Raw genomic sequence first — 13,282 nt, 5'->3', positions numbered from 1 at the left:
TATGTTGTCTGGGATCTTTTCCATATAAAATCTCCAAATTCATTATAATACGTTCTAATTAACTGCCATTTATCGACTAATTATTCCTTATACCTATATGCTTAAATATAGTCATGATTTAGTGTATGGTTCACTTCATACATTCTCATGGCATGGCATTCCGATTTATTGGTTCTATTAAACCTGAAATGGTAATCGGTTTACATTTTTCTTGTACATTGTAGCTCTACAACCAGTCGGCGAGGATAAAGTGCAGGTAGGTTTACATTGCTGGGTTGGATAAAACGCCATAATGTTGATATTACATTTAATAACGTAGTAAACTTTATCTTTGCTAGATATTCTAGATTATTGTTAAGTATTCACGTTACATTGATAAAACTAATATAAAACAACATATTACTTGAACGAAAAACTATGAACCTATGTTGGTCAATAATAAAAAGTAAGATTCGTAATTTAGCTCGCAATTTTTACAAGCCCCATCTCTTTTACTTGTCCGTCCCGCACTGGGTAGTAAAATCTTGCAAGTTAACACTTTGTATGGACATTTATACAAATTGCATGATAATACAATCACAGTCAACAAAACATAAGTATTTAATTTAGTCATGCAGCAAAAATAGTATGAAAAAAATAATCCAAAAAAAAACTTCTTTAGACGCGAACGTCAATAATAATCAAGGCCGCAATGCAATGAAAATCGCGAAATCGAATGCCATAGTCGAATACTAGACCAACAGCTTCAGCAGCCCCAGTTAGCGACAGCGAAGTAATTTTATTAAAAAATGGTTGACATAGACGTAAGGAAAAGTTGTTGAAATTTTATTGCCAACTACTGCATGTTTGGAGTTTATGTTTTTAATTGAATCTTAAATCTTTTCGTAATCCAATTGCTTTATTACAGCAGGTAAAATCAATAACACATCTTTAATGCATTGCTTTTAGGTGTACCTAAATATCATAATGCAAAAGAGTCTCTGAAATGCCATCTTAGGCTGCGGCTCCACCGAGGCGGAGATGAGCGGAGCTGTGTGGAGCAGAGCGGTGTAAGGAGTTAAGTGATTCCTCAGTGGAGCCGCAGACTTAAGTGATTCCTCTCGGGAACACCCAAATATACTGAAATATTTTATTCCGAATTTGCTAATTCCGATTTTCAAAACTCCGATTTTCACAATTCCTAAGACATAATATAATTCCGATTACAAAAAAACACGAAATTTATTTTTCCGAATTTCAAAGTATCGATTTTTTTAATATCCTATTCTTATAACTCCGAAGAATGAAAAACATGAAATGTTATTGGCCCGAAGTACAGTGTTCCGATTATCAATATCGGAATACCGAATATCGGAATCTTGAATCTCGAATCTTGAGGTCCCTGGTTTGATCCCTGGTCGAGGCAGATATTTGTATAAAAATACTAATGATAGTTCTCGAGTCTAGGATGTTTAATGTATATTTAAGTAGGTATCTTAATCCGTTGCCTAGTAGGTACTCATAACACAAGCTTTAGTTATTTTGGGACTGGGTCAATTGGTGTGAAGTGTCCCATAATAATATTTGTTTATATACATATTGAATCTTAAATACTTTTTTTTTATTCTACTGGATGGCAAACGAGCAAGTGGGTCTCCTGATGGTAACAGACCACCACCGCCCATAAACATCTGCAACACCAGGGGTATTGCAGACGCGTTGCCAACCTAGATACCTAAGATGGGATACCTCACGTGCCAGTTATTTCACCGGCTGTCTTACTCTCCACGCCGAAACACAACAGTGCAAGCACTGCTGCTTCACGGCAGGATTAGCGAGCAAGATGGTGGTAGCAATCCGGGCGGACCTTGCATAAAGTCCTACCACTTGTACTTGATTTAGCAATTTATCATGTCGATCGCCATGTAGGAAGCAGTGTTGCAATCGGCAGTCCTCCTACAATGTATAATATTAGATGTGACATAACTCCTTTAACTTACAAGACAGATTGCCATAACCCATAAATACGAGTAGATATTACCTAACATTATCAACATCCATTGTCGATAATTTAATAATAGCAGGATAGGAATAACAGCAGCCATTTACTTTCCTAGAATGCTATTTGACATAGGTATTGAATAACAGCCACAGCTGTCTTATAGCAAGCCAAGGCTCGTGGGCACCAAGCAACAATAAATGTGGGGCCTGATCGGAACTTAAAAACAGTGAATGATATTGACAGTGAAGAAAATATGTATCCTTTTAGGGACTGTTCCACCACCTATTGATTAATTTTAACTGACGGACAAATGTGATGCCGTCTCCGTCTATTCGAACAAAACAAACAGAGACGGCATCACATTTATCGATACTAATGAATGGAAAGCATTTCCGAGCTCTACCTATATAAAATTACATTTAATCGTGGTTAAGAATGTTCTGTTGGTGTGTTTGAAGATGTCCTGAATTCGTGTGATTGTCGGTCGCAATGGTAGCCTATCCAATGGTAATGGTATTCTTCACAGAATGCCAGCTCCGTCCTCGCAGCCAAGGGGCTTTAATGTTATAGATTACTTACGGTTTATAAAATTTTAACGTTATTTTTTGAACTCGTATTAAGAATAATGTGTGATTGCGTGAATCGCTTTCGAAAATAAACCATTTGATACTTTACAAAGCTTCGATTTCAATAAATTCAATTCCAGGAAACAGCCTCATAAGTTATTTTAACAGACCGTATTTTATGATGCCAAACATAACAACGAACAACAGTAGCACGGCTTTGCAAAGCTGGCTCTAATACTGGTTGATCCAGCCACGAATTTAGGTTGAGCCTTACGTCTTGAGTGCATCCACATAGTGCACTGGGAATTCCAAAACGAGGGAAACATGAAATATGCAGATTTACGTTCTATAGCTTTGTGTTTCTCTGATTTAAAACTGTGGAGTGTGAATAGAGTTATTATAAAAATTGACTTTTCTCCAATAGCTATGCTTGGAATGTTGTCCGCCTAACTGTCGCAAACATAGAACACGAAGTTCTTCCCTATAGAGTTATAGACTGCCACAAATAAAAAAAAAACACTTGAAAATGTATGCAATTCCATTACCATATGATTACCATACAGTTTTTTAGTTTTTAAATTCACATTTTGACTATGGTAAGTCAATCTAAACAGCCTGACGATCAAAGTCTTTATCAAATCTTTTTAAGTCCTAGTCTGAGATTAAATTTCGGAAGAAACAGCGTCTTTAAAAATGACTTTTAAAAAGTACAGTTCAAGCACAATGAAACCGAAAAACTGGCAACAAAAGAAAATGGCGGAATTAACTAAAAAGCGTTCAGTAGTTAGTAGCACTTTAAGTCGTAATTTAGTGATACAAAGCTTCATTTGCGTTTAACTTTATATTTTTTTTATATAATACATATTTTTAATCACATTATTATTTCTAATGTAATGGCATTAAGAGTCGTGCCGTGTACTTTAAAAAAAACAAGGATCGCGGGAAGTATAAGGGCAATTTTTTAAAGCATTTAATTTCATATTTTAATAATTTTGCCTTATTCCCTCGCATTAAATATTGGAGAAAAGCACTACTCGTATACATGCCTCAACGGAAATGGCAATTCGTGGATTCGTATTTATTGATGTACTCAGCTACGCTTCGTCCCTCAAACTACTCATCCACGAATTGCTTTTTCCCGGCCTCGGCAGTACCTAATGTCCTATTTATTAACTTAAAAAATCGAAAATTGAAACTAAAAGTTAGTTTTACTAAAAATATCTTTGGCTTGTGGTTCATCATCATCATCATATCAGCCGTAGGACGTCCACTGTTGGACTTCGGCCTCCCCCATAGTCCTCCAGTTCCTTCGGTGCGCGGTAATCATACCTCGGAAAGGTATTTTGGACGCAATTATTCTCAATTTTGCAGCATTTATTACCTCTATATTCTAAATGGCGTAAATAATTTAGATAGATAACGTCATGTTAAAGAGTTATGACGATGTCAGATATTGTTATGATCGAAAGACAATTTAATGTTCCTTTTGAACTAACTCAAACTCAAACTGTGTCAACAAGCCAAGCTGTATAGCAAATTGACTACTTTCTAAAGGACACTATTGGGTACCAGTGTACCCTATTCAGGTTTCGTAAACCATGTGAGTCGGTCAAGTTGCGAAAATTAGGACTGGGCTTGGAAAAATATATTCTCTAAACTGTTGAATTTTATACGAAGTAAGAAAAACTTTAAACCAGATTTACTACATCCAAATTTAAAAATTTGGTGCTGTTTTAAACGCGCGCTAATGGTCATTTTTTTGCTTTGGTGAATTTGAATTACAAATTTCCGTAATACATAAATCTCATTAAACGCTCACGGGTTCATAAATTAAAGTTTTTGTTCGGTCTATAGTACCTATGTATAGATCTTAGAAGTAAAATACTAATAAGGTATAGACTCTACACATTAGTAGTATTTTACTCTACAAAGATAGAAATCACCCCCTTAGACATAATTCCAGGTCCATTATCTGGGATTCCTAGTTTTAGGAGGTTATCACACTTATCACACTATCACTGCTTCAGTTTTTAATTATGAATATAGAACCTTGATTGCACACAAAAACCGCATGATTATAACAGACTTATTCCGCATCTTCTTTCGGGGATGCACACCGAAATGAGATGCGGTGTAAAACGCTTTATTTATTTATTTTCAGAGAACATACAGCTATAAATTAAAGAATAAGCTTATTTTATAGTAACAATAAAGCTCATTACAGGATCTCACAAGTAGAGGCTGGTAATATTTAGGTAGTCTATGTAGTACTAGTCAAGTCAGACCTTAGAGTTCAATATATTATCCTAAGTTATAAGAAGAAATGATATTTTAAGTTGCTATTAAATATTTTATGTTGTTTTTAATAAATTTCAAGACTGACTATTGAACTTAGCACCCATTTAAATCTCACTTCTTGTGTCATTGAAGTCAACAACCAAGGCATATAATATCATAATATTGAATTTAGATCTCATTTCACATCTATGTTTTTGATGAGTAGTCATAGTCGAATTAAAGCCAAGGTCGTATTAGGCCATTCAGCCATCGCGTCCGATAGACATTTTTCCTTTAGGCTAGGTACAGCTTGAGCGAAATATTTTAACATTTCAACTAAAAATAAAACTTAGTGTTACAATAAAATATCATTATTTAGTTTACCTCGACGTTGACTAAATATATGAATCATCATTCGATTCCTTAGAGCACTATAAAAACCGGAGGCGTCACAGGCACTTATTTCTAACTCTACATAATAATAACATGTTGAGGGTTTTCTGACAAGTAGAGTAGCATTATGATTGGTTTTTTGGAGTCTTTTTGCATTTTTTATTTCAACTCCAAATTTGTTACTTTTACGGGTATCCCGTGCAGCAGCAGTGGTGTAGGGGTTATAGCACGCAGCGCGGAATGCTGAGGACCTGGGCTCGATTCCCAGTGCCGGTCTCTTTTTCTGGTTTTTCTGTGCATCCATGTCTCAGTTTGTATTGTCGAAGTAGATTAGCGCTAGAAGGCGCTAGTATTGTGAAGTCCGTTTGACATTACAGTCTTGCTTGAGATTGGCTCATTAAATCATAAACCAATCGCAAATGGGGTACAAATGTCAAAGTTGTCTAACGGACGACACGATACTATCGCCAATTTTGTAGATGCACGCAATATTGAGATAGATAAAGGAAAAAAAGAGTTGACTAGCTAGACGAAGTTAATGCTATTACTTTATCATTTTGAAATATTTGTAATTCTGTTTATGTTATGTGCTGTCAAAATTTTCAAGAGTATTGACACTTTTAATTACATCTTTTTTGAAAAATCTATTCGACAAAGAGAAAAATATTATATTCGTACTTTATGTGTAGGATGGGTATCTTACATCTTCTTACAACTTTGTCCGCGTAGTTGATATTTATATATGTAAACACATGCAAAAATACGATTTTCTTAGCGCTGACAATCTCTAGGCTAAACCGCAGATGGATGGACGGACATGGCGATACTATAAGGGTGCCTGATCGAAAAGAACAGCGAATTGATGTAGTTGTCGTCTCCAGTTGTCTTAATACTCTAAGTTTGATTCACCTGGTCGAAAGTGTGCATTCGGGTGCATCTGTGCGGGGCAGTATGGAGGGGCCCTTTATTTATAAGCGGCCTGCGTCAGCGCATGCAGCCGGGAGTCGTGTGAGCTAAGAGCTAGTGCTACGGCGACATCATGTGGGTAAGTTGCGAAATGTTCTTTTTTTTTATTTGATTTAGATTGATTGTAGCTAAGTATTTGTCATTTGTAAATAGTTCGAATTTTGATTTAATTTCTGGTTTCAAACTAATAAATACGGTAGATGTATTTTTATTTTTCAGAGATGATTTATAAAACTTTCTGGGGTAAATTAATTAGTAATGAATACATTAATTAAATACACGTAAAAGTGCTGGCTTTTAGGCTCATTTTTGGTTTATCTGACTACTTTTCAAGTTTTCTTGTCAAGTGTTAAACTTTTGAGTGTAGTCGTAATTCACAAATTGGGACCTTAGTATTTTTTGAATAGTTTTCTTGGTATAGGTAATTTTACTTACTTACACCATGAAATTATTTTCTTTTATTTTGTTTTCTAGATCTGATAGAAAATATTTAGCACCATAGTAATTTTCATTATATTGATTTTTACTACTGTTGAAAAATTTAACATACCTACACGTACTCGTATGTACTAAGTTACGAATCTAAAAAAAAATCAAAGATAAAGCATCTCCCCCAACCCAAGCAATCTTAACGTTGATCAATGGAATTACGAGGAAACTGAGTTACGTCGTACCAGGGTGGACCTTTCTTAATATTAATCAATCTTGACATGATTTCCTTGCCTGATGTATGGGATGTCAACATGACATTAGTAACACAAAGATTCCACCCTGGTACGTGATTCAGTTTTCTCGACTGTACGCTTTGGCGGATTTTTTCCTCAAATATCTTTGATAGATGCGCAGTCTAGAATAGTATAGTATAGTATAGTATAGTATAGTATTTATTAAATGTTTAACGTCGTACGCTTTAGTTTTTTGTTCGTGTGTGTTGTAGATATTAGTGGTACTAGCGTGCGCGGGTGTCGGTATGGCAGCCCCGCAGTACGCGTTACCGGGCTCGCTGTATGGACACGCGCCGGTGTTACACGCGCCTGTAGTGCACGCGCCGGTCGTCGCTGAGCCTGTGGTGAGTGTTACTGCCAGATTACTGCCATATTCAGACACTAGTGGTGTTATTGTGTGCGTTACCAGACACAATGTATGGACACGCGCCGGTCTCCACGTGCCTGTTTTGCACGCGTCGGTCGTTGCTGAACCTGTGGTGAGTGGATACTGTCGCGATACCATACGCAATGTATGGGCAAGTCCCGGTCTACACGTGCTTGTGTTGTAAGATTTATAAGCGCTGATCGTCGCTGAGTCTAAGGTGCCGCATTCAGACACTAGTGACGTTATCGTACGCGTTATCTGGCGAGGTTTATGGGCACGCGCCGGTTTGCATGCGCTTGTTATACACCCGCCGGTCGTCTCTGAACCTGTGGTGAGTGTTACTGCGAGATTATACTGTCATATTCAGACACTAGTGGCGTTGTCGTACGCATTCCCGAACGTGATGTGTGTGCACGCGACGGTATTGCACACGCCGGTCGTCACTGAGCGTGTGGCGAGTGTTGCCGCACTCATAAGGCGCTATCGCTATCTGTATCTGACGCGTTCCCGTGTGCAGGGTATGGGCTCGCGGCGGTTCTGCATGCGATTGTAGTGCACGCGTCGGTCGTGAGGTTACTGTCCCAAATTAAAAAATACACATGGAAATAATGACAAACTATTTTGAAGCTTTAATTTTATAGCAATTAGTATAAACCCCTGATTACGTCGCGTGGTTTCGGATGTCCTTGTCCTTATTCATATTGTTTGAAACCCTCTGTATCATATATTAATAATTATGTTAAAATTCTCAACAGTCTTACCCAAAATATGCATTCAACTACGGCGTGAAAGATCCACACACCGGGGACATCAAATCGCAGCAGGAAGAAAGAGACGGCGATGTCGTTAAAGGTGTGTAACCTTTTTGATACAATTATGATGGAACGACAATTGATATATTATTTATTAACATGTAAGAATAAGATAATGTTATTTGTAAAGACAGTTTCTTTACGCCATTTTGTTTAAAATAATGACTTTATCTTAATTGTTTTCTTACCCAAGAAGACTTCTTGCATCTTGGCATTTAATCTTTACTGGCTTAGTTTTAATATCAAGTTACTCTCCAGGCAGTTACTCGCTAGTGGAGCCGGACGGGTCGACACGTACAGTGGCTTACTCCGCCGACGACCACAATGGCTTCAACGCGGTCGTTCACAAGACTGGGCATGCTGTGCATCCTGCGGTCAGTATATCGACGGTTAAAAGGCTAATTGATTCAAGCGCCATTTTGGGTGATATTGAGTTATATACATCATTGGAATCAGTGAATATTTCCGCGTCGTTTGAGCCGGGTTTGAGGTAAATCTGAGCAATTATTTGGCGCTTGGCTCCATTGAAAATTTGGGCATCATTCCGGTTTACGGGGATTCAAGTGTAGCGAATTTGGTTGTTTTTTTCAGAGCATGTATATAGATCCACAAAAATACCGTTTTTTTATCCTGGGATGGAAACAAATGGCATCGACATTTGAATTCTTTTTACTTGATCATATAAAATTAAACATAGGATGTTAATTCAATTTGCTTTAACCAGAATTTTTAATGCATGCAACTTAAATCATTTCGCCTTGAACATTTCAACAATATTTCTCCCACTTGAAGCAATCTTACCTGAACTAGTATATGAAACAATTTGACTTGTGCTAATTTTCCTTGACCACTTTTTAGTATTTTTGTCGCTTGATTCCTTTATATTAGTTTATTATTTATACTAAATATCGTACTAAAATCGATTTATTCTTTCACCTAGCAATAAAAATGGCGTTTAAATTACATACAAATGAACTCAAATCAACACGGGTAGGTATTTGGGACTAAAATAATTTATTATTAATTATTTTAATTTGAGTCATTTTTGCTTGAACAGTTTACAACTAGGTGAGCGGTTAACTCATTTATCCATAAACAGTTTACAACTAGGTAGGCGTTTTAAATCATTTATCCATGAACAGTTTCTACTTAGTGAGCGATTTAAATCATTTATCCTTGATCTATCAAAGAAGTGTACATAAACTTAAACCATTTTGCTTTGAACATATAAATCGTATTTGTGCACTTAGATTTTTCTGCCCTGATCAGAGAATTGTGCAAAATGGCTCAAGTTACATATAACTTCGTAAAAAACATACTTTATTTATTTTATATGTATCAAAAATTAGCAAAAAATACGCCGCTGTATGATTGGGGTCACTCTTAAATTTTTATTAAGTATTTTCAAAATGGCGCTTGAATCAAGTAGCCTTTTTAACCGTCGATATGTACTCTGTTCAATTTATGACCTAGTTCTGAGGGAAACAGACTAGTAATTGGTCACAGATAAGCTGCTCGAGTCACATGTATAATGACAAACCAATCATCATCGTCGTCAAAATTAGTTTAATTAGTAATAATTCGAGCTCATAGTTAATGCTGAGTAATAAAATGCATTAATTATATTTTTAAATTAGCCTGATGAAATATGCGGTTTCCATACATCGTTCATGATTTATTACCCATTTCAATAATTTTATCAGACTCATTTCAACAAATAAGTTGATGCATTATTATTATTATGCATTAACTGAGCTTGAAACACTAATTATGTATCACGTTCAAAATTCCACCATGTATAATCATAATCATACTAATTCGTTTATCATGCGTCTGAGGAAACTATACAAATTTTCCGGAATAAATGCTGTACTGTGTCCTTCTCCAGGTGTCAAACTATCTCCATACCCAATTTTATCTAGATTCGTTTTTACAATATTAGTAAGAATTACCAAAAAACCGGGCTACCGTTCTATTTAATTGTCCCAATTGCCAACAATTTCCCAAGTAACCCGTAGACACAATTTGTTCCGCTGCCTCGAACTAGACAACCGTCAGGGGGCGCATTGCACAAACTAGATTTCTCTGCAATGCTCTTGCGCAAGTAGACCCAGGCTTATATGGAGGCTGTGGAACTCGGACGACGTATTTCACCGAATTTACCTGATACGGCTAAGAATTTAGAGAGAATGCGAAGTTGCGATAGTCTTAGCCTTATACTACGAAGTGCAAATTCGAACATCGTATCTTGCCGTCCCGCTGACGCTTATATTATTTAATGCGAGAGTGAGAGGGACGGTACGATACAAACTTTGATTTTCGGTTCGAACTCCACTGGGCACCATTTCACCACGCTGACAGGTACTTTCATAGAGAGAGCCATTTTGAAAAGCGTGTGATAATCACGAAACTCACTCACTACAATTGGTACGCGAACCTGACACAGCTTTAATCTCATCTCAATATCCACCGACCAATCAAATATAATTATCATTATATTTAGATGCAAATAATAGACCGTCACACATAGACATTGTCACTGACAATTGTCACGTTGGTTAAAATAGGGGCCAAAATGACACGGGTTACTTTTGCGAATGTAGCTACGTAGCATTTCTACATAGAATATACATAGTTGCAAGGGTTGGACAGATTAAGACTAGCAAAGCTTATACTAACAAATAATAATAAAGATGTATATTTTCTTGATTATCCTGCTGAAAATTTCACAGTTGGGCCAACCGCCTCAATATTTGTCGTCATATTTTTTATGAATGGGCTGTAGAATTTAATGAAATTTTAGGTTAATTTTCAGAAGTCTAGTACTTTAACTAGATAAACTGAAAACTGTAAAATAATCTTCTACCATGACAATAAAAATGTGCCCATGAACAATGAATACTTATAATAACCCAATTATGAGTTCAAGACACATTTGAACTACATTCGATCCAAAAAAAAAAAACGAAAACAAGTGTCGATAAATCATGGACAATTTTATTGGTTGTTTTTTGAGATTATAGAGTCCTTTTATTGGAAAAAAGATATGTAAAAAAAATGATAGATTTATTTAGAAATTGGGACTCGCTTGACGGGTCTTGGTGAATTGACATAAAGTTTATCATCCTTATTTATTTATTACATAGGTTCTTTCAATGATATTATAGACTCGTATATAAATAACAGCATTGGGTTCTTCATAGTTTTAATTTCGTGATGTTACACACACACACACAAACATCATGCCTGTATTCCCACATGGGGCAGCAGAGCACACGAAACGTTACCGCTTCGAAGCCACTTTTAGTAATTGATGTTAAATATAAAAAAATGCCAAAAATTACTTTACTTTTATATTGCTACTAATTTTAAGAATAGCATGGCAATGAAAATGAAAGCGTTAAAAGTTGTTGAGCACAGTTATGCTAGAGTACCTTGCGGCCTTGAACTATATCGACACGCCTCATTACGCCGAAAGCATTACTAAACATACAAAGGAAATAGGCCGTTGTTTGATTATAATTATGAAATGAAGGCTTTCTGACCAGTGAAATATCACTAGATGGCGTTAGTTATTTTTTCTAAATAAAACTGACCGTGATTAACCCCTATCTCACCTGATCTAGTATCAATCACGAGATCTGCTTGACCATTATTATTATTATTATTATTATTTTAAATTAAAGCTTAGATACACATATATAATAATATACTTTTATTGTTAGCTTCAAGTGTAACTAGCAATGTAGTTTATTTTAAACTTGCATTTGTTTATCCATTTTATAATTTTCCTTTTACTTGTTATTACTAATATCATTTGCCTTACTTACTGCCGTTACGTTTGGGTTAATACTTATTTTATTATCAACAAAAGAGTATTTAAAAACAACAAATTATTTTTTTTACTTCTCATGAGCATGAAAATGTTAAGTTCGTATTTCTGCTGGATCTAGGCGATATAAAACGACTTTTTATGCTCTAGTGCATAAATAAAGTAAAATCTTCGTCTAAGACCAATGCAATCAGGTCTAAACAGCCACAAACAAAGAAGTTTCTACATAATAATATTTTTTTAATAATTTATAATTTATATAAAACTAAAATCAATCAAATCAATCAAAATAGATGAATAAAACTAAAAAATATAATTATATAATGATGCCTGATCAATAAAAGGTACATAGAAAGTGAACAATTGTTTCCACTGTTGATATTTCATTTCCTCGCCATCGAAGTGAAAAGCAGAGTGTAAAACTCGAGCATTAAATCCATTTCCCCTCGACGTGTCTATATCCGTAACGGCTCGGGTGGCTAAATGAACGTCTCGGGTAAAATGGCTCCTTTTATGCTCTTGTTGTACAATCAACTATTATTCTACATTAATTTCTTTGGAATGAATCGCAATACGAGTATTGCTACTGTATTAACCTGTCCTCTCCCAGAGGCACAAATTTGTGCCCAAATTCCTTTGATCCTGTTATCCTGGGAGATGACAGATTAATGTCTGAGTCGATAAACGATAAAATTTCGAATTATATTTGTTATAGATATTTGAAGTTATTTAATTAAATAGGTACCTACTAGGGCACAATGTGTATGTTTATTCTAATTATTTTAATAGTCTACGTGATGCCATAACTGATTTATGCATTATTGTTTTTTTTTGCAGCCAGTGGCGGTAGCCCCTCACTACGCAGCGCCCGCGATCGCATTATCTCCCTACGGCCTACACTGATCCCGACACAAACATTATTTACTATAAGTGCATATTAGTAATTTTATATTTAGTAATGTTCATGTCATTAGCGATTAACTAAACATAGAAGCCGCACGGGAGATATGATAGCACAAAGTACAGCAAACAGGGTAGTAGTGTGGAGAGAAGGAATGATCAAAATTAATTACTTGTATAGAAAATATTGTGACAAAATGGAAATAAAGGTAAGATTCGTGTGGTGGTAGCTACTTTTTACATAAATATCCTAAAAAAATCCTCAAAGCAAAAAATTACCTGTTTAAGGTTAGGGTATTTTGACCCAATTAAGGGTAACTTTGGCCCATAACAACATCAGCTAAAACCAACCACATGAAAATGTGCCATAATTTAAATGGAACGAAACAATAAAACTTGCGGCCTTATTGTCTAACACACTTGAAATTACAGTCGTTTTTACCCCTTCGTTCTGTCACTGTAA

The 13,282-nt window shown here is 35.7% G+C and overlaps 1 protein-coding gene across 1 annotated transcript; it reads left to right on the top strand.

Moving 5' to 3' along the window:
• The first annotated feature begins 6,154 nt into the window (after positions 1-6,154).
• LOC141433474 (cuticle protein 19-like) lies at positions 6,155-13,048 on the top strand. The gene is made up of 5 exons (XM_074095525.1): positions 6,155-6,262; positions 7,121-7,252; positions 8,031-8,127; positions 8,346-8,461; positions 12,757-13,048. Exons 1-5 carry the CDS (start codon positions 6,257-6,259, stop codon positions 12,820-12,822), a joined length of 417 nt encoding a protein of 138 aa, XP_073951626.1. The 5' UTR covers positions 6,155-6,256; the 3' UTR covers positions 12,823-13,048.
• Positions 13,049-13,282: the final 234 nt, after the last annotated feature.

Source organism: Choristoneura fumiferana, chromosome 12 (genome assembly GCF_025370935.1).
Source record: "Choristoneura fumiferana chromosome 12, NRCan_CFum_1, whole genome shotgun sequence".
Taxonomy (NCBI): domain Eukaryota; kingdom Metazoa; phylum Arthropoda; class Insecta; order Lepidoptera; family Tortricidae; genus Choristoneura; species Choristoneura fumiferana.
Note: the sequence above shows the minus strand (reverse complement) of the source record. Positions and strands in the feature narration are given on the sequence as shown.

Excerpts from the sequence above, each read along its gene's own strand:
- LOC141433474 (XM_074095525.1), top strand. Across the intron at positions 8,128-8,345 it reads AGACGGCGATGTCGTTAAAG|GCAGTTACTCGCTAGTGGAG; the intron begins GTGTGTAACCTT and ends GTTACTCTCCAG. Across the intron at positions 8,462-12,756 it reads GGCATGCTGTGCATCCTGCG|CCAGTGGCGGTAGCCCCTCA; the intron begins GTCAGTATATCG and ends TTTTTTTTGCAG.